Here is a 21,681-nt window from a genome sequence, read left to right as displayed (position 1 = left end):
GGCTCACACGTGTCTTGCTTTTCTGTGATATCGTAGGGTAAAAAGAAATATATGGGGATAAGGAGACGCAGGGTATATCTTATCACCCCACAACCACCTCCTTAGAACCCATGCCTCAGCATATAAAATCCAGAGCCAGATGATGCCACGGCACAGAGGCAATCAGCACCAGTACACAACATGCCATACGGTATCCAGAAACACAGTGCAGAATGGCCACGGTATGTGGTACACGGACATCTACACACGCCAACCTCCCCCTCCACCATGGAATTCTGGATAAGGGGCATCAGGACGTGGCCCATAATGATAATGCCCAGCACAGGGGGTAGCAGCCCACGTCACTATCAGGAGCCCAATAGAACATCTAAAAAAAATGGCTTGCCATAATGAAATATGGGCATGTGAAACAGGGCACATGTACAGTGCTGCGTAATATGATAGCCCTATACAAACCAACGAGCATTTGCACGCAGGGCTTCGTACAAACCTTACTTATCACAGGCAGAAGCCCAGTTTACCAGGTCCAGAGGCTTTCAGCAGGCAGCCTACTCCGGCTCTTCTTCCAGAAGCCCTGAATCTGGCACCTACCCAGTGCCAGTGGCAGAATTCCACGTAAACAAGCAAAAGCACAAGAGCAATAGTTTTGTTTTTTTATTAAACCTTCCCGTTTTATCTGTACAGAAAAAAAGCACAATATGTTTATTACAGGGGTAACATTTCTTATGACACGGCATGGACAGGAGAGAGCGTTCAATTCTATACACAGAGGTGAAACCAAACCATTTACAAAAAAAAGTATGTTGGAACGGGGGAAAGAATGGAAACAAAGCCATTTTCCCTGCCCGGGGTAGGCCTACACTCCAGTGTATCGCAGGACACGGCCGACAACGAAGTACACCTCACACTGAAGGGGTTAAACAGCTCACAGCAGGAAAGGGTTAATGGGGCAGGTAGCTTGCAGTTTCACCCAACGCGTTGCTTTATTTTGCAGTCCTGGCTGTTTGGTTAGATTGGAAGGGGGGTAGCGGGAGAGGTTAGACGGGGGGGGGGCGTTCAGATCGAGGTCAGAAGGGAATGGTGTCAGTCTAAACTTTGTTGGCTTGAGTGAAGTGCTGTCCTTATAGGTACCTATAGGGTCCTTATAGGTACAGTCTCCCGTAGCTGACAAGGAAGAAGAAAAACATTTTGTGAAGCAAGTATCTACGGCTCTAGAACAAAGGCAAACGTGGCTGTGTTTGATCCTCGGAAGCAAAGCAACCGTCGGATTAAACCTGTCGTAGTTACGATTACACTAAAGAGCCATACACGAGACGACGCATTCCACACCAAAAGCGGCTCTCACGGGCTTTAACCCGCAGCGGGGGCACCAACGGCAAAATAACGCAATAAATAAGTGAAAGCGCCAAGCAAGTACCGTGTCCGCAGAGACCGGCTGGGGGTGTCCCCCTCCACTACCTATCAGGTCAGTGGCCCCCCGTCTCCAGTTAGTGGCCCACACCTTGCACAGGACCAGAAAGCCCCTGGGACTAACGCAATCTGAATATATAAAAAAAATACTAAGCCGTTTCTAGAGATTTATTGTGTTAGGAGTACGTTGAAAAACATTTTTTACCGGTCGCCTAAACAGCACAGGTTAATTCCACACGGCTCGGGGCAATTCCACGCGCCTTCTGGCCACCAGGACCATTAAGTGGACTGGAAATACAGCAGTGCATGGGAATAAGTTAGTACCAACTGGCCAGTCTGTAAGGGATCTGCCCGGGGGGCGCGTTACGGTTCAATAACGCCGATTAAAAGGAAGTATATGGCTGCACATCGCTACAGAACTACTACAGCCTCGTAACGAAACATTCTGTATAACGACATCGTAACCGGTCAGGGGGTCTGCTGGAGAATAAACTCGCTACTCATCGCCCGAGAGTCCAAAAAACATTCACATTCAAGAGGACCCCCACCCAGGGAAAAGCAAGAGATCGGCAGGGTTCGGAGAACATCCTCTCGGCAGTCGACAGAGCGGAGCAGGGGAAAGAGGTGGCTGCGGGAAGAAGTGTGCGGGGCTCCTGTCATTAAATAAGGCAGTCTCTTTAAAGCACATGTCCGAAGGGCAGCGTCATCCATCCCGGCAGCAAGATAAATACCAGATGTGTTTCTTAACGTAGTCGTGAAGAGGCAGAACAGGACACACCAAGAGACCGAGCTTTAAGGGTGCAACCCGAAGATAATATTTAAACATGGAAGACAAGCAATGGAATGGATGCTCTCTCTCCTACCAGAGCGATGGGACATGTTTAATGCTTTTATAGCTTACATAGCGTCACAAAACTAAAGGGCAGGTTGCACCGTTAAAAAAATCCCCGCATACAACTAAGGACTCGTTTCAGACGTCTTACGTGGTGTCCGAGTACATCTTATGTGTGAAGCACGCTGCTGCTGCGGGAGACGGAGCACACAGTCCATGGAGTTTGCAGAGTTTTGGCCGGCAGGGAGCCAGCCGATCCCTCTGCGCAGACATCCCGGCTCAGACAGGGTCAGACAGTGCACGATTCCTAAATCCGCACATACCCCTCGGAGATTAGGCAGAGCGGCCGTCGCCGAGGCACGGATTCCAGCTCAGGGTGGCATGAAGTTAAAATGCTTAAGCAAATTCACCATGTTTACCCTCCCAAAATAAAACCTAAAAGAAAAAGAGCAACATGGTATGGAGTAGGGGGGTCAGCCACTAGATGCGGCAGGGTTAGCCAGCGAGACCACGTTCTAGAGGAATGGACGGGGGAGAAAGGCTGAATGACTGGTGGATGCAGCAGACATGGAACAGGTGGATTGGGGAAGAGGGTGTGGGGGGGAGAGAACCCAAAATCCTCCATTGCTCCCTCCAAATGCCACTCTGGTGGGAGGAGTGGGGAGGAGGAAGGTGGGACTGGAATACATGGGAGAGCTGTACACATGGTGACAGGCCTGCCCTCCCTCCCCCAGTGCCCCCGCTTCTCAAAGCTCTTGATCAGGGGTGAAGGAGGGTCTCTGGGCTCTACCTGTCCTTTATCTCACGTGCCACTCTCTTGGTGATGCGCCCACAGAAAAGGCCCCCAAAGAACAGCACGCAAACCCCGACCAAAAGGATGGACAGGATGTAGTTTTTGGACGGAGAGCTAATCACTTGCATGGCCAGGTCCGAGAAGCCTTCTGCTGGTGCCACCTGCAAAAGAACAGACCAACGTGTTCAGACAACCAGCAGAACCATCCAACACACAGAAATGCAGACTACCGGATCAATAACACCTATAAACCCCAAACGCAGCCGTTACGGAAAAGTCAATGTCACGCCTGCCAAGTAGAAGTCACCAATCACACGTTGGACCAAGCAACGCATGCCAGCTGTCTTCAATACAGAGAATTTCTAGGAGATTTAACGGCTCCAAAACAGGAGCACACATCGGCTCCATTACCGGAGGATGGCTGCAGCACTGCGGGCGGGACATTTATTAACCGTTATAACTATATGGTGTCTCCTTGTAACAAGTGTTTATACCCAGGTCAAACTCGCATGTTCCAGGAATTACCGGCCACGTTACCGGGCAACGCCTGGCCGGTATGAACTCCTTACCTTGGCCGCGTAACTCCACATATCAAGCCGATCCTGTAACCGTTTCTTGCACTCTGGCTGCAGACGGACCACTTTATCTTGTAATGCTTCAATCAAGCAGGACATCTCTACAGGACAAACATTCCATCGTTACTTACCACAGCCTCCTGCTGAGGCCAACAAAAAACTAAACTGCCGGCCGACATCACATAACGGCGGCAGTGATAGCATGGGGGGGGCAGAAAGATGTCAGGGAGGTCTCTACTCACGTCGTCCTTTGCCAGGGGGAATGGCGGCGCAGTGGTGCTTTATATCCAGAGCGCAGGCTGTGTGCAGGACGGGGTCCACAAAAATGTCTGCTTTGCTTTCCTTCAGCATGTTCAACACCTCCTGCACGGGAAAAATAATGGCTGAGCAACGGAAACCCGACGCACAAGCACAAAAGAGCTGGTGCAGTATTAAGATACCGAGTAGTATAAATAGTGCATGTAATTAGTATAACACGTAAGGACTCATCAGAACGCGGCAACATTTGGGATCAACACTGAACTAAATTACGCAAAACGGTAATTACACTTGTTTCAGAAATCCTGTTCAGGTTTCTTAAGCACTGCATGGAAAACCCGAGAGTCAGGTTTCCTACCTTTTTGCAGCCGCCGGATTTGATTTTCAGTAGGTTCATTTTCAAGCACTCTTCCACCTGGCCTGTGGGCTCCTGCGCAGCCGCTTCCTCGCCACATAGCTCATTGATCTGCAGGAAAGCCAGTCACTTAAGCGTCAGGGTAACAAAGTGCAAACGCCATCCGGATCCGAGCGGCAGCAGCTTACCTCTTCAGAGCATTGTATCTGCAGCTGGGGATCGAGGCGGTAATCCAGAGCCGTCTCTTGAATAATTACCCGGATCTGGTCCTCGCAATTGGGAGACAAGCGCTGGGGTGGTGAAAAACGACAAACAAATGAGACGGCAAGAACACAGAGACTGCCCGGCAAGACTCCATACCGAGAACCCTACATAGGGCACCATATAGCCCAAGTCCAACTATGGAGGGGCTAGGCGAGGAACTGTCTATGCACTGGCGGGGAGAGAACAGGAAAGCATCGTATGCATATCCGACAGCGAGCCTACGACTGCTCCGACCCCCACAGAGCCCTCACCTGGTCGGCATACTTCACTTTCAGGCAGGAAATAACTTGGCCCTCCAGTTCTGTGTCATCTTTGGCATTGTTTAGAATGGATTGGCAGAATTTGGGGATGTCTGCTTTGCAGGACTTGCGCAGCACAGGATTGAGGCGATAATCTAAAGGGCAGAAAGCGCCAATTGGGGTTACAGCAAACGAGAAAAAGGAGCACGAGTACGCAGGACAAGCCGCGAATGCCGACCTGTATTCTGTGTTATCTGCCGCTTGGTGATCATCTGTTTGCACTTGGGATCCATGGTCTCAGAGTTCTTGTTCTGTTTCAGACACTGCAGGAGGCCCTTAGGGTCGGTGTCACCGCAGAACCTCTGCAAAGGGAAAATATGGACCCCTTTACATGCAGACACCGATACTGCGCATGGCCGAGTCACGCAAGGAGACTAACATGTGCTGATGGGACTAATGCTGCCAAAGAACAGAGTTAGAAGCCAAACACTAGAGGGGTCATGTGGGAAGCCACGAAAAGCCATGCCTACCTTAATCATCTGCTTGCAGACTCTCATGAGGGTATAGTCTAGCTCAGGATCCATCATTTCTGTCTCTTGGAGCTTGAAGACTTTTTGGTGGCATCGTGCCGACAGCTGCTTCTTGCTCTCTTTCAGACATTCAATGATCTAGAACAGAGACATCAGCACACAGGGTCACCCTACCACGTGAAAGCTGATATTTGACATTCATTTCAGTCCAAAGTGGTTTTCCCCAAAACAGTAAATCACTGGGTATTCAGGACTCCTGATATCAGGGCCGAGAGTGAATTGAAAAGCCGCCCCCTAGCACTGGACCCAAACCACCACAGGTTATCACCCAGTCTGTCGTACCAGCCACGGATCAGGAAGCCTCACCCTACCTGGGCATTTCCAAATGGGATGCTGGGACAGACACTTTTGATGTCATTCTTGCAGGCTTCGTACAACTCCGGCTCCAATCGAATGTCTTCGCTCTGTAATAAACCAGATCACATCTAATGCACCAGAAGATAACCGTAACCTGGGCTGACCCAGCGCATCGTTTCATTTCTCCACTGCCAGCAGGGAGGATTTCTGAGTCACCTCCACCATTACCCCAATAATAATGCAAATCGCCTAATGTTAGAAAGCCCTTGGAAGGAAATGTTTAAAGCAGAGACGCATCTTACGTTGGCATGTAAACTGCCACGGCAGACCATTCGCCACGGGAGAATAATGAAGATGAGACCCCTGCACATAACACCCACCATCTCCAGCTCCTCAACCCTCAGCTGCTTGCGGCACTTCAGTGAAACGCGATGTTCCTTCACCTCCTGCAGAGTGTCGTTACGGACAGTAGTGCTGAGACATATAACAACGTCCACCCTGCAAGAAACACAAAACAGCTAAACGGTGGGAAGGAAAAGGCGTAGGAGAAACATCAGATCAGAGAGAATCTGATGCATTTTACACCCAATGGAACTTAGACCAAGGGAAGTATTTAGGACTCACTTCTTTTTGATATTGGGACACAGTTTCAGGACATCCTCTTTACAGGCCATCTTAAACTTGTAGGAAAATCGGAAATCTTTCATTTGGACCTGAAAACGAAAACACAACTGAACGAAAAGCCACACGAGACACTGAAGACTCACCAACAGGTCTCTGTGTGCCTCTGACAAGGAGTATTCCGAAAGAGCGGCCATTTCACCTGCGCGGCAGGACAGGCGACACAGAGGGGCATGCAGGAAGCGATACAGGGGCAATGACGGGTGAACAGATAGACGCGCATGTCTTACCAGCTGGAAGTGAGTGACACCCACAGCACACTTCTCATTCATCTCCTTCTGGTGCTTGTTCTGTACGAGGCACTCCATCAGATCCCCAGAGTCTATCTGATTATCAGCCACCTCCTAAAGAAAGGCATGAAGACTGCCGGTTAAATATGCACAAGTAGTGGTCACTATGCAGAGCAACACATTTTAAGGTAATTAGATGGCACGCAGGCGAGAATTCACAGCACTTAGTGAGCCGCTAGCTCTCATCTTTGGTTTATAAGTGCTCATTCTGTGTGATGGGCTACAGGCTTCTTAAGTCCAGTAGAAATACACTTACGTGGCAGAAGTTCTGGATGATGGGTTCACAAGCTCTCATGAGTAGGGCTTCAATCTGAATATCCTAGAATAAAAAGAAAAAGCAACGAGAGTCTTTAGAGGGTACCGCAAAATAGAAGTGATCACACAAACCCAGGCTGTGAATCCTCATTACTGACCTCCGATTCTAGCTCTGTCAGATTACCCACAACATCTCGACACTCAACATCAAGGTCCTCCAAGTGATCCTGCAGACACTCCAGCTCCTGCGGACAGAAGACATCATTCAAGGTACAGCATGGGACACGGATGTGGACTTGATGCTTGGGACAGACACGCAAGAGCTCAGGACACAATAAATCTGCTAATCTGATGCTCAATATACGACGTCACCAGCATGTTAAAGCATGTATGTGCTGAAGTAGTGTTTAGGCTTCCAAATGATACTCTTCTACAGGGAATGGGCCACAGACTCACCTGGCCGGCCTCCGTCTTCTCATTGCACCACTTCCCCAGATCACTCATGCACTTGGCCTGCATGGCTGGATCCAGCTTCATATCCAGAGCTCGCTGATGCAAAATACGCAGGACCTCGGCACGGCACTCTCGAGACAACTGAAATAAGGCAAACTGGACATGATGGACCACTTACGACACGTATCTGCGCATGTTGTGTAAGAGCCTGAAACGTTTCATTTACTAAAGAAGCTTTTATTTTTTGGAACAGGATTTTGAAGTCCTCACCCTCCTGCCCTGCTCTTCCGTGCGATAGGCATGTCTGTACAGACAGGAGAACACCGCACCGGCCGGCATGGTCTCGCTGGTATCATTCCAGCTATGAGCGAAGCACAGGCGAGAAGCATCACCCTGACATTTCCGATACAGGATGGGATCTAGTCTACAAAACAAAGAAAGGAGTGAGGAGAACGTAACGGCGGAAGAGCTAAAACCGTCGCACGTACTAAGAGTGACCAAAACAAAAACCGCAACCCGGTAATCTAACTGGAAGGAAGGTGAACTCACTTCCAGTCTCGGGAGATGAAGTACTGCAGCTCCAGCAGGCGATCTTCACATTCCTCTACCATCTTCTCTGTGTACAGGTGCTCCATGAGACAAGACAAAATCCTGGAGAAAGCATGGCGACGTGTCACAGCAGAGCGGCCAAAACCAAGCCCAGCAGCACAACAATGCAAGGGCCATCCATAGACACAGGAGGGAAAGCCACACAGGCCGCGCCAAAGCAGCTCGCATGCAAGTTATAACAGGTGTAGCCCGATAGACAGTGTCAGTTATCCGGACTTGAACACTGACAAACGCATCTAAAAGTTATTCCTCCATAAGGCCCTGATACTCACATTGGGTCTCCAGAGCGAATGTGCTTGCAAGCTGTCTGGATCACAGATTCACAGGCCTCATTCAGAGCTCTGTCTATTCGGTAATCAGAACCCGGGTCTGTCTCTTGCACCAAGGTTTGGAGCTGCCAAAGGAAATGAAACGTCAGAATTAGACTGTTGTATTTGCCAATAACTGGCATTTTAACAGCTTGCGAGACATGGAGATCTCAGGGCAACGGACAATGAAGGAGCAAAGTTCCTCACTTGCCTCAAAACAGATGGCATGGCTTGACAAAGCAAAACACTTGGGAGCTACGCCTGTTCTAACGCTTACCGATTGCTGACACTTCTCTGCTATGTTGCCCTTCTCCCCGCGCACCACTTTCATGAGGCAGTGCAAGGTCCGGCCCTTCCGATGGAGCCCAGAGCAGTGATGCTCAATCTCTCCTCTGCAGCTCAGGATGATCTCAGGGCTCAGAGAAAAATCTTCCATGAGCATGCGCCGGTAATCCAGCATCTCCCCCTGACACTCGCTGCTTACTGTGCGGCCTGGTGGATGGAATAAAAGCCAGAAAACTCATTATACGGAACGTGAACACAGCAACAAATAATTACTTAGAACACAGAAGATGGTTACATCGTGTAACTACACATGAAAATGAGTTTCCCGCAATAAACACCCCGAATAAAAAGTAGTTTAACTGGACAGAAACTAAGAGCTAAATGCGGTAAGATGAGTCGTGTCAAAAAGGTAACCCACCTCTGTGCACCACAGACTCGAGACACAGAAGCAGGTAAGACAGACGAGCCTCTCTGGAGCGAGGGTGATTCTCCACGTTACACCGGTATTTCTTCAGGTCAGCCTTGCACGACTTTGCCAGGGAATAACTGACCTTGTAGTCCTGCGCTATCAGTTTCTGTCTGGTGGTGAGGGCATCGCGGCACTGGGGGGAAAAGGCAAGAATGTTCAACTGACAGCAGATTAGAGCCGGGATCCCATCTAGTCTGCCTTCTCTTATATTAAGGATAAACATTGCCGTCTACATAAAGAGCCCTCTAAACTTTTGGTATTAAGAGGACACTGGGTCTTGGCACAGAGGCGTCATGGGCATGGCTATAAAGGGACTCTACTGAACAGAGGACGCATGAGGCATTGCCATCTCTTCCTTACCCTCTCGCTCATGGATTCTTCAAACTTGTGGTTGAACAGACATTTGTAGACTCTGCCTTCTCCAGCTTGAACCTGTTGGATGCCAAAAGAAAAGAGGAGGTGAGCAGAAGACAGATCTTGCTGCTGGGGAAGCATGTCTTATTGTCCGCACATGCACTCAGCAAATTCTAAATAAAGAGTTTCTCAACATCAGACAGCAAAGTGCTTCAGCAGCAGGCTCGTGGGCTTGCAGCAGACAAGCCGCATAGTAACTATACTAAAAAGCACCTCTCTAGAACAAAGAAACCACAGGCTAACGAACCCTGCGCTCACATACAGCATTCCACTTTACTCCTCAATGCAACACCCAAGAATAAAGTCATTTGTCACAATCCTGCCTAAACCCAACAATCTTACTACGTTGCGTATCATTCGTAGCCTAGGAGGCCCTGATGATATAGAAAATACACCAGGACTTACAGTCTCACAGAAACGCTCCCTGTCATCTCTGCACGCAAAGTAAAGATGGCGGTCCAGATGGAAATCGTCAGAGGACAGCTCAGCCACACGCAAAATGGCCTGCTTGCACCTATCCGAGATGCGCGCAACGGTGTCTGCATCCTCCGCTTCTTTAATGATTGCCTTTTCCAAACAGGACACTACCTCGCCCTGGGAGTGAGGGTCCTGCAAAGAGACACACGGGTTAAAAAGGAGACAGCATGTAACGGGGCATGAAATACACGCACAAGCATCACGCAGCACAAATGTAACCATAAAAGACAAAAATCTAAACCAAGCCTCACTTAAACTGGAAGACGCAATCATTGTCACGAACAGATACAGGAGGCACCTGGCGTGCCAAATGCCCCAAAGACCCTTAGGAAGCAGCAGGTCATATACTGCTGATGCTGTGAAGCCCACCATTGCGGAGCCCCCTCAAACATGTCCGCACCTTTTCCCCAGGCCGGATATTGCCACATTTCAGAGTGTTGATTTCAGCATTGCAGTCTTCCATAAAGCCGCAGATGAGCCGGTAGTCGCTGTAAATAATGGCTGTCATCTTGGTGATGTATTGTTGGCACTGGTACTCTGTGATATTACCGCGATGATCCACCAAACAGGAAACCACGTACCCCTTCCCAGGGGTCTCATCAGCACATTCCTTCATCTGCAGAAACACAAGCGGGATACGTGAACGGCGGGAGCGTACAGAATAACCGCGGAAACTCACACGCCAAACAGGAAGAAGCTACACGCGCCGGGACATGCGCAACTAAGACGGGAGCATTCAGTTTATTCGTACAGCTATCCCACCAGCTGTCTCCACGTACACGGCACTTACCGAAGACAGCGTGGACTTGCAGATCTCCTTCGCCACAGACTCAAATTTTATGTCCTTTGTCAAATTCAGCTTGTAATTCCAGAGCAGCTAAAAAAATAAACTGAATTAAATAAACCAAATCTTTCACAACGTAAACTGGGTCATTTAGACCCAACAATGCTTTATGCACGGGGTAGCGGAGGGGAAATACTCACATGGTTGCAGTCGGATGATATTTCGTTATCAGCCTGCAAGGAAGAGATATAATGGTTAATCTGGCATCTCACATTCATGTTAGTAAATTACCAGCCAAGCTCGGCTTCAACACCGAACCACTTATTCAGATCAGGAAAAAAAAAATCAGCTGGCTTCAGCCATTAAACGGTGACCCGAAACCTAATATAACCCCCAAACTACGAGGGACAGAGGAGATAACCCAACCCATGAAGCGAATATAAACCTATTCCAGTAACGCAGCTTCCCAGACAGAGCGTAAAGCTATTTCTAGGCTGGAGCCCACGCACTAATTATATCTCTGCCAACCGCGCGAGGAAACCGCCTGGCAGGGCGGCCACGTACACCGCGCTACACCGCATCTGCGGGCCACGCGCCGGACAGCCCGGGGGCTCAGATCACGGCAGCCTTTCTGGCAATCGCCAGCTTCTAAGGCTCTCCGACCGAAACGTGCATCACATGACTGCAGCGTAACTGCTTTCTGTACTCCGCACCGGCCCCGGGTGCGACACTGTTCAGAGTTCCTTTAATAAATGCGGAAAGGGGCGTGCAGATTACAGGAACATTTCCCTTATTGTCCAGTAGCTGTGGCTAATAATCTGCCCGGCTTGAAAGAATTTAGTAGCCGGGACGCCGAGTTCCTGGGCATGTTAGAACACGTTCACAGTGGCCTTCACAAACGCCTGGCATTTAAATCTGCATGCGGGGGAAAGCAGGGGTTAAAAGCCCTATTTTCATGCTCGGACAGCCATTGTGTTGTAGCGCTCGGCAAACAATGCTTTACTTATACAGCTCTCCGTGTTCAGCGATCCCTTTCCTCTTCCCATCAACCTTATCGGCTTCCAAAGCTAAATCAACAAGAGTCCCAACGCAGACAACGTGCACACGACTAGACGCATGCAAGAATACTAACACACCGACATACGACATAAGACATACAACACATCCACCAAGGATCTCACATTCATCTGCCCAGAATGTGTGGCAGCAGTGGGCAGGCGCAGCAGCGGGCAGGCACGGCACCCCTATGCCCCACAAGGCCCATAGCCGGCCCTTTCATCAGGGAAGCCATCCGTGAACGCGATGTGATCTGCTGCAGCACCTTTTGTGGATGCAGCTTCACCGGAGGGGCCGCGTAAGAGCCAACCTAACATTCAGTGCTAGAAAGGACCCAAAGCCAAACATCAGCACTTCACACCTCCTTCAAGCCCGTCACAATTAAGAGGTTAAACAAAGACCCAGCTGAGATTCAACCAGCATCCCGTCCAGCAGAACGGATCAGATTCACCACACAAAGCAGTAACGACGTTCCCCAGAGATGGCTCAATACGACACTCAAGAAAAGTTTCCCAGAACGAGACAGACTCCCAACACACACAGCAAGGAGAAAGCCTCCAGTCACAGGCCTGCACACCTTACACGGTCAATAGAGGAGCAGAAGACGGCAACCTGCTGCATGGGCCTTTAAATAATTTAACAAATCCTATGATGGTAACGTGACTGCTATATGTGCACATCACCCCCCCCCCTACAAAACATATGGGTAGGTATGCAATTGTGCCCCTCACAGGCGTGTGATTCTGCCTGTAGGCCGTATGGAGAGGATTTATTTATCCCTACCTGTGGTCCCCTCCACACAGACAGGCTTTCCCCCCAGTCTCGCTACCCAATTCCATATCCACGCGAGTGCGACCGGCCTTGGTATATGCACTCTCATCAGTACCCCTTAGCGTAGTATGTTCAGTTTCCCTTTGTAAGCATAAAGGCTATAGCTAGGGCTATAAGGGACACGATCAGTGTATATACTGGGTGCCATAGGTGATACGACCAGCCCCATGCGTACACACTGTATAGGTTGTATACGTTTCTCATGCATGTAAACACTCTGTAGGTAGTACAAAGTTCAACTCCCTACTATGTATACGTGCTAAATGCAGTGCTTTATGTAATACGATCTGTTCCCCTATATTTATACTCTATAGGCAGTACTTTGTAGGAAGAGTTCCGCTGAGTGTATAAAGAATATTGGGAGCTACAAGAGGTTCAGCTCTCCCCATATGAATACATGGTTCCATGTATGTATACACTATATGTAGTGCTATTGGCAGCATACTCTGTTCCCCTGTATGTATACATTCTATATGCAGCGCTATAGGCAGCATGCTTTATTCCCCCTGTATGTATACATTGCACACGCAGTGCTATAGGCGGTATACTCTGTTGCCCTCTATGCAGCACTATAGGTGACACTCTCTTCCCCTCTACGTACACAATCTATATGCAGTGTTATAGGGAGCATTTTCTATTCCCCTGTATGTATACATTCTATATGCAGCTCTATAGGAGGTTTACTCTATTCCTGTGTGCATACATTCTATATTTAGTGCTATAGGCTGTATACATTCTATATGCAGTGCTATTGGCTGTATGCTCTGTTCCCCTACATGTATATACTGTTTATGCAGTGCTATAAGAGGCATACACTTCCCCTGTATGTGCACAATGTATATGTAACTATAGGAGATAGAATCTGTTCCCCTGTATGTATGTATTCTATATGCGGTGCTATAGGCTGTATACTCTTCCTCTGTAGGTATAAACTGTATATTCAGTTCTGTAGTCAAAATACTCTTTTCCCCTATAGGTATACGCAGTTCTATAGGTGATACACATGGTTCCCCTGTACATATACACTGCATATGCAGCTCTATAGGCAGTGCTGTAGGTGGTATAGGCAGTGCTGTAGGCTTCCCTTGTATGTATACATGGCATTTGCAGTGCTATAGACGATATACTATGTTCCCCTGTATGTATACATTCTATATGCATTTCTATAAGAAATATACTGTTCCCCTTTATATATATTGTATATGTAGTGCTATAGGCAGCACACTATCTCTAGTTTCTTTATATACCGTGCTATAGGTGATATACTTGGTTCCCTGCATCTATACATTTTATATACAGTGCTATAGGCAGTATAAGTTCCCCCTGTATGTATGCATTCTATATGCAGTACTATAGACTGTATACGCAGTTCCCCCTGTATGTATACATTGTACATGCTGTGCTATAGGTGATAGACTTGGTTCCCCCTGTATGTATACATTGTACATGCATGGCTATAGGCAATATATACTTAGTTCCCCTGTATGTATACATTGTACATGCTGTGCTACATGCGATATACTTGGTTCTCCTGTATGCATACATTGTACATGCTGTGCTACATGCGATATACTTAGTTCTCCTGTATGTAAACATTGTACATGCAGTGATACATGCGATATACTTCGCTCCTCTATATGTAAGCATTGTACATGCAGGGCTATAGGCGATATACGCTCTATAAGGAGCTTCATAGGCGATATGGTCGGTTTCTTCTCACCTCCCTGATCTCCTGAAGGCACTCCAGCACGGCCAGGTTGTTACCCCAGGTGTGTTTGGGGCAGATGCGGCTCACATCCTCCCTGCAGGCCTCCTCCTCGGCCAGCTTCCAGCCGGGTAACCTGCGAGGCTGTGAGGCCGCTGCACCGGGCTGTACCGCAACCTCCTGCCCCGCAGGAAAGTCACCCGCAGTCGTGCGCCCGAGCAGAGCAAGCCCTGCGCTCACATACAGCACCCAGCAGAGCCGGACACGTCCGCAGGCCGCCATCTTGGGAAGAGCCAGTCACGGAGCTGCAGGCGCGTTACAGCAACCGGCTGCACCGAGAGCGCGCACGACACCTGACACAGCGATGCGTCATCACGCACGGCGCGTCGCTAAACAAGAAGTGCGCGGCGCTCGCCCAAACACTTAAATAGGGCAGCTTAACCACCGAGTTTCAGACAGACCAGAGAGGACATGTGAGTGCCGCTCTCCCATTAAAAAAATGTCATCTCCAAACCGGAAACTCACTGCACTCCGTATATGTCACCCGCGACTGTCAATAAAGTTTCTATTGCGTGTATACACAGGGGGGTGAGGTTAAAGTATCGCCTATAGGAATATCCATAGAGTGTGTGTAGCCCACATGGGGGGGATGTATCACCTATAGGGATATTCATAGACTGTGTACCCCACAGGGGGGCTGGTCATATCACCTATAGAAATATTCATAGACTGTGTACCCCACAGGGGGGCTGGTTATATCACCTATAGGAATATCCATAGAATGTGTACCCGGGGGGGCTGATCGTATCACCTATAGGAAAATACATAGAATGTGTACCCGGGGGGGCTGATCGTATCACCTATAGGAAAATACATAGAGTGTATACCTCACCGGGGGGGGGGGGCTGATCGTATCACCTATAGTAATATCCATAGAATGTGTACCCCACATGGGGGGTTTCTTATCACCTATAGGAATATCTATATAATGTTTACCGCACATGGGGGGGGTCATATCACCTATAGAAATATCCACAAGCAGCAGCCAGCTAGAGCGATATAATTCAGGGAATTGGCGCGTTTATTCCCCTACCTGGCAACTTTTCAACCCAACCACAGGATCCCTTTCACACCGTGGAACACACGCGTCAAATCACTGCGTGCGGAGTCCGGCTCGGGCACCAAGAAGATGAGTGCCGCCTAACGAGCAGATTGTTTCACTAAAGGCAGCCAAAAAAACCCGAAATCTTTACTATGCAAAGAAAAAAAAACGCTATTAAAAAAAATTAAATTCTTTATTGGGAGCAGAGCAGAATATCACAAAAAATGACAATTATAACACATACAAGAGACATACAATATACATATATATACAAAAAAAAGTAATAGAATTCTTTGAGCCCGTGGTGAACGGCAGCGCAGACAGCTCATTGCCAGCCGGGTCTGTGCATTTTTTCCCATTTAGCGTACGCTGCGTCCCCACTAAGCGCAGCAGCTGAATCAGTACCACGTAAACACACGCGACTCTCTGTGCGGACGAAGCGCAGCCTCTGGGAGACGCAGGACGTGTTCCTGGGACTCAGTCTACTATTAAGACTCGTATGACTGGTACGTGTAGGCACGAGGTTGTGCGCGTTCTGATTGGTGGCTTTTGGTCGATGACTCACTCCCATTTGTAGATTTTCACCATTTTCTCCGTTAAAGTGGCCAGCATGCTGCTCTGGTTCACCTCCATGGGACAGAGGTCAAGAACCGGCTGGTCCGCCTGCAGCTTCTGGAGGAGGGAGCCGGATCTGGAATTCCAAACCTGGAACCATAGCACACGAAACGGAATCCCAACGTCAATGTGTGCGAGGAGGTTAAAATATGAATTATCCCTCGGCTCACAATATATATATATTCAATGGGAGGGATGACAGAATGACAGTTTTAAAGGTGTAGTGACCCCCAATACATTATACAGAGCTTCCCTCTCTCACAAAGCGCCATGATTTTATATTAACATGCCACCGGACCGCTGCCCCAGCCCCCCATGCCCTGTGTTTTTCCTGCCCCTCTAACATCATAGACATGCCACTAAGATTAATCCTTACCATGGCAGAGTTTGAGGACTCGTCCCCGGCACACACCAAGATGCTGCCATCCCTGTCGGGGCTCTGGAAGATGGCGTTCTTGGTAAGCAGCTTGCACGTGGGGCCAGCATTGAAGGTCTGCACTGGATAACAAGAACAACTGTACTCATTCTCAGAGTCAGTCAGGCGACTACTAGTCAACTCCATCATCACACAGCGGAGGTAGTTGTTGGCTTTCCCTGGAAAAGATGTATTGGGGTAAAATTAAGTCAGCCCTAACCCACATGCTCATCATCCTGCCCCGCCAGAGGTGCAGCTTACCAGGGCGGTAGGTAACAAGGCAGTGGCGCGTGCTGCTCTCTGTCTGAATATCAGTGCATCCACCGGGCTCCAGAGGGAGGATGTGGGGACGGTACTGCTCATCTTTCATCTCCCAGAAACACGCACCCTCCAGTGTCCCAGCCAATACCCCCCCACAAGGGAACACCTCCGAGGCGGCTCGGGGCACATAGGAGAGCGATACCACGGGGCATCTGCAAAGAAAGCACTGGTTAAATGTACAGGTGCAAGCAGAGAAGAGTTATGACGTCACAGGCACACATAAGATAAATACTGACCTGGAGCCCTGCGGGACGAGCTCCTTCACACACTGGCTGGTATCACGCAGGTCATACACCAGCACAGAGCCGTTAATTAGACCGGCATACACGTAGTTTGTGTTGTCAGAGCACCAGCAGCAGCTCCACACCGGTCTCCCGGCGTTATAGGTCTGCACCACCGTGTTGGTCAGCAAGCTGCGAGGGAGACACAGAAGACCGAGGACTTACAGGGAGGCAAACCCTGAAACCTTAAGCCCCTGGTATAAATCAGGTAAACAAAAGTACATCTGTCATCTTTATTAGTTACCAAAGAACCCACCTTGTGAGCTTCACTGTGTTATCAAGAGCTGCTGAAAGCAACAGGCCATCGGAGCGGTTACTGAACGCCAGGCCCCGGATCTGCTTAGAGTGAATGGGAACGTACTGACTGCTTTTCAGATTGGCTGCACTGAGCTTCTTTATGCCGCAACCTGGAAGCACAGAAAAGAGCGTAATTCTGGTGAACGTCCACATGCGCAGCCAGCCACCTGCTGGGCCACCCAAGCACCCATTATTAATGCGAGCCAAGGTTTCCCAATAGGTGTGATACAGACCACACCTTGCACACCCAGGACAGCTGGCTCGCCCAGGAATGCCCGACGCTCCTTACCAGGAATAAGCGTTGTCTGGGGAGAAGGCTGGGACACGGCCAGGCAGCACAAGCTCTCGCAGTAAGACATGACACGGCAGTTTCCAGTTTGGGAGATCAAAATGGCCCTCTCAAAGTTGTACTTGTGTTGGCCCTGGCTGGAGGAAAGTGAACCACAGCCCCCAACTCGCGAGCTGGAGGGCAGCTGGGAAGAGCTGGTGCCATTCAGGGCAATTAGCATCTTTAACTCCTAAGGGATAGAAAAATAACGGGTCCATGAGTGAGAGGCATAAACAACATCCAAGGGAGATTTAGTTTAATGAACAGGGTCACGTATCACCCAGACCTTCAAAGAACCATTGGAATTATGTATCCACACACAATATATAATATTATATATATATATATAATAATAATATATCTATAAATACACACACACCAAGCGAATGACATTTTAGCCATTTGCCTTTCACAGCGTTACCCACCTGGATTTGCTTGCGCAGTTTACCACATTCGTCGGTCAGCACCTGGACCTGCAGACGGCACTGCGCAGACTCCAGCTCCGCTTTCCTGCGCATCGATTGCTCCTTCTCCAAGGAACTGACAGAGTACAGAGACGTCTAACTATCTGACACGCTTACTGCTTTCAAAGTACACACACAAACCAAAGCTTGCTTCTTCTCTAAATATTAAATGTTTTATAGAACCAAATTGTTAATAGTAAGAAACAGCTGTCTGAGTCTTGTCCCCGGCTAATCAGCGTTATCCTAGATCTACAGACCGATCTCTCGCCGTCATGCAATCAAATCGATTCACTGTCTGGTTTGATATTTACAACAGGGCAGGCACGCTATATATAACCATAATTATTAATTCATTTAAAAATAGGCACACGGGAAACCCGTCGACGAGGGCAGGATGAGGATACCTTTTCATTCGCTCCTGCTCACTGGTATCCAGAGCTTTCAGCGTCCGGGCATACAGAACCACGATATCCGAGCGTTTGGCCTTTTTATTGCACTGGGGGGCACAGAATAAATTGTTCTTAGAGGACATTCCTTGAGCAGAAACGTGTTATCGTTTGTTTCCAGTAAAACGCATGGTTTTCCAGTTCCAAGGCGGACTGTGAAGGTAACCCTTTTACATTGAAATGACAGATGCTTTTGATTCTTACCTGGGGGCACTTTGCTGCTCCTCCCTTCAGCCATCGCTCAATGCAGGTGAAGCCGAAGAGATGGCCGCAGCGAAGGGCTGAGAGGCGATGTTGCCCGGCATTAGTCCACGAATCGAAACAGATGGCACAGGTGTCACCCTCCTCTTCCTCGAGAGGAGGGGCAGCAGGCACAGGCTTCACTGGGGTTTTCTGCGTACAACACAAGCGAGACGTCATCCGGGGGGCCAACAGCAAATTAAAACGAGTTACACAGAGTACAGAGGATCTGGAGATTCACTATACCGGCTTGTTTTGGATTTGTTGCAAAGTTGTGTCCAAAGTGCCGGAGTCTACTGTGCGGACAGCCACAGTGTCAATGTGTCTCTCTTCAGGGGCTACGGGAAATTGACACCCCGTTAGTCGCCAGGACACGATGCCGCAGCAAAAAGCTACATAAGACACCTTATGACAAGCTAAATCCCATCAATAAAATTAACAGGTGCAGGATAACCACAAGAACGGCGCTTCCTCTCGAGCTCCTCTCCACCACACACTAGCATGCGCAAGAGCCCCCCATGTTCAGCAGGGATCATAGAGGACAGCGGAACAGACCTGGCTCCGGAGGCTGAACGGCTCTGGCATCCGCGTCTCCATCGTCCACGTCGGTTGAGCTTCCACCATCTTCGTCGCTCAGCTCTACGGTCCCATCAGAGGTTTCTCCGTTGTCCGGTGGCTCCCCGAGCATCTCCGAGTTTCCTCCCCGTGGAGCGCCAGCAGGAGGGAGCGCCTGCGTTCTGTTAACTTGGAAGAAGCTTGCCAGGCTTGCGCGGGAGCTAGGGACACATTTTTTTTACAGATTAGTTTAAAAGCACCCAGCACAGGAAGTTAATGACGACTTTATTAAGTCCGCCGTCTTCAACAAATAATACATTTTTACATTCCGATATACAACCTATTTAGAGTGACTTTTCCATGGGGGAAAAAAAAAAAAAAAACAAAACAGGATTTAACTTTCATCGCAAAGCAAACACAGGCTGAGCAGCGGTCCTGGGGGGTAAATTGTATCGGCTCCGTACATCTGGAGAAATAAGCCGTTACCTGCCGCCAGCGGCTCGCTGGGAACCCCTCCTTTGCTGCCGTCTAGTGTTTCTTCGCAAGGTCCGCACGCGATGTGCAGTTGCCTGCTGATCCGCACCCTGGCGGAGATGTTCAAGAGCTCCCTGGAGCATCTGCAGTGCGTTGGAGGCGGCTAGATGTGGGTCAGCGGTCTCCCCACCGGAGTCCAGCGTAATCACCTCGTTGCCCTCACCCACGGGGAAAAGATCTTCCGAGCTGTCTGAATACAGGATAGGAGGAGGCAGCACCAGATGTGAAGCCACAGGAGAGGCCTGATGGCTGCTCAGATCCAACAAGATGGGGAAATCCACGTCCATCTCCTCCTGCGCCATCTTCCCAGCTGGAATTCACAAACATACAGCTTTATTAACAACAAAAATGAGAAGGAAAAGCAGCTGGGGCGCCAATGGGAAAAGCAGGAAGCCGGGCACCAACTGCACATAACTGAAAGAGCGGGGGGGTGCCAACGGGAAAAGCAGGCAGCCAGCGGGCACCGACGGGTAGAGAAGGCAGGCGCCAACAGGAACTGAAAGAGTGGGGGGCACCAACAAGAAAAGCAGCCAGCAGGCACCAACAGGTACAGCGGGCAGCAGTGAACCCCAGAGAGGGGACATGGCACAGCACACAGTATTACCACAATCCCTGTTACCATCACAGGGATCATAAAAAGAGCAGCACAGCAGGTACAAGGAAAGAAGTACCAGCCGCAGAAAAGGGGCAACAACGGGCACCGCAAGATGATGTCCGGTATCCTGGCACAGCAAGCACCAGCACTCCGGGGTTGAATTGGCCACTACTTATATACAGCAGGGGCACAGTGCTAAACGCAGAGAAATCACCACGGAAACCAGCGAAAGGCCCCTACCGGTCGCTCCATACAGCTCGGCGGGATTGACAGGCGTTATCAGACGGCCGCCGGTGCAATGTACTAACCTGCGAACCGGACCAGAGAGAATCGTTAAAACAACTTCCGGGCAATCGGCCCCGTCAAATCATATTCTCCGCGCCAACTCCACAGTACCGCCCCGCCCACTCTCCGCGCCCGGATATCATTGGACAGGCGCTGTTTCACTTAACCGTATCCAAGGGAAGAGAGTTCCGCCCTCACCTGGGAGACGGCGACATCCGGGTTCTCGCCCTGTCTGCTGATTGGTTGAGCTTGGGTGCCAGTCACGGAGCGTTCGGTGGGAAACAGGTTGCTAAACCTGCACTTCCGGTATTCCTGACGTACCTAGCCTGAAGCGGACAAGATGGTTTACGGGCAATGCCAGGAGTAATGAGTTCTCCCAGTGCCAGGGTAATAAGTGCTTCCCGTGCCAGGAGTAATGAGTGCCCCCCAGTGCCCTGGGTAATCAGTGCCACCGGTGCCAGGGGTAATGAGCGCCCCCAGTGCCCGGGGTAATCAGTGCCAGGGGTAATGAGCGCTCCCAGTGCCCGGGGTAATGAGTGTCCCCAGTGCCAGGGGTAACAAGCGCTCCCAGTGCCAGGTGTAATTAGTGCCCCCAGTGCTAGGGGTAATAAGTGCCTCCGATGCCAGGGGTAATAAGTGCCTCAGATGCCAGGGGTAATAAGTGCCTCAGATGCCAGGGGTAATAAGTGCCTCAGATGCCAGGGGTAATAAGTGCATCTGGTGCCCTGTGCAGGGGTAATATGTGCTCCAGACTGACCAGTAACACCAAGGCCGGGTCATAACAAAGCATGTAACGGCAAAGCAGTGTGTGTGGTGATCACGTTTCAGCGGCACCGGCCTTCCTCAGGGAGCGGGACTGTGCAAGCAGATAGAGTAATGTATATAATTTACCCGCACTCACACAGTATGCCGAGTGTCCCGGGACTAGGACTGTCCCCAGATACCCCTGTGCTCACGTTTAAAGTGGATCTGC

At 49.7% G+C, this 21,681-nt stretch overlaps 2 protein-coding genes and 1 long non-coding RNA gene across 3 annotated transcripts; all 3 read right to left on the bottom strand.

The window, feature by feature from the left end:
- Positions 1–641: 641 nt before the first annotated feature.
- On the bottom strand, positions 642–14,605 carry GLG1 (golgi glycoprotein 1). The gene is made up of 27 exons (XM_053449105.1): positions 14,246–14,605; positions 10,839–10,871; positions 10,645–10,731; positions 10,255–10,470; positions 9,783–9,986; positions 9,324–9,395; positions 8,913–9,096; positions 8,487–8,701; positions 8,174–8,295; positions 7,842–7,943; positions 7,563–7,716; positions 7,296–7,433; positions 6,998–7,084; positions 6,841–6,903; positions 6,525–6,638; positions 6,238–6,326; positions 5,994–6,111; positions 5,628–5,720; positions 5,257–5,394; positions 4,965–5,088; positions 4,739–4,881; positions 4,412–4,513; positions 4,227–4,334; positions 3,853–3,973; positions 3,605–3,711; positions 3,033–3,196; positions 642–1,164 (listed from the first exon to the last, which is right to left on the bottom strand). The coding sequence occupies exons 1-27, from the start codon at positions 14,510–14,512 to the stop codon at positions 1,143–1,145; spliced, it is 3,387 nt and encodes a 1,128-aa protein (XP_053305080.1). The 5' UTR covers positions 14,513–14,605; the 3' UTR covers positions 642–1,142.
- Positions 1,565–1,986, bottom strand: LOC128467454 (uncharacterized). Its single transcript, XR_008345728.1, has 2 exons — positions 1,853–1,986; positions 1,565–1,821 (listed from the first exon to the last, which is right to left on the bottom strand). It is a non-coding gene; the product is annotated as an uncharacterized LOC128467454 (long non-coding RNA).
- Positions 14,606–15,778: 1,173 nt separating the features above from the next.
- RFWD3 (ring finger and WD repeat domain 3) lies at positions 15,779–20,906 on the bottom strand. Its single transcript, XM_053449020.1, has 13 exons — positions 20,732–20,906; positions 19,781–20,138; positions 19,295–19,515; positions 18,986–19,077; positions 18,704–18,892; positions 18,458–18,549; positions 18,015–18,129; positions 17,551–17,779; positions 17,221–17,371; positions 16,920–17,096; positions 16,624–16,835; positions 16,324–16,541; positions 15,779–16,037 (listed from the first exon to the last, which is right to left on the bottom strand). The coding sequence occupies exons 2-13, from the start codon at positions 20,128–20,130 to the stop codon at positions 15,894–15,896; spliced, it is 2,190 nt and encodes a 729-aa protein (XP_053304995.1). The 5' UTR covers positions 20,131–20,138; positions 20,732–20,906; the 3' UTR covers positions 15,779–15,893.
- Positions 20,907–21,681: the final 775 nt, after the last annotated feature.

This window comes from Spea bombifrons, chromosome 10 (assembly GCF_027358695.1).
Source record: "Spea bombifrons isolate aSpeBom1 chromosome 10, aSpeBom1.2.pri, whole genome shotgun sequence".
Classification (NCBI taxonomy): Eukaryota; Metazoa; Chordata; class Amphibia; order Anura; family Pelobatidae; genus Spea; species Spea bombifrons.
Note: the sequence above shows the minus strand (reverse complement) of the source record. Positions and strands in the feature narration are given on the sequence as shown.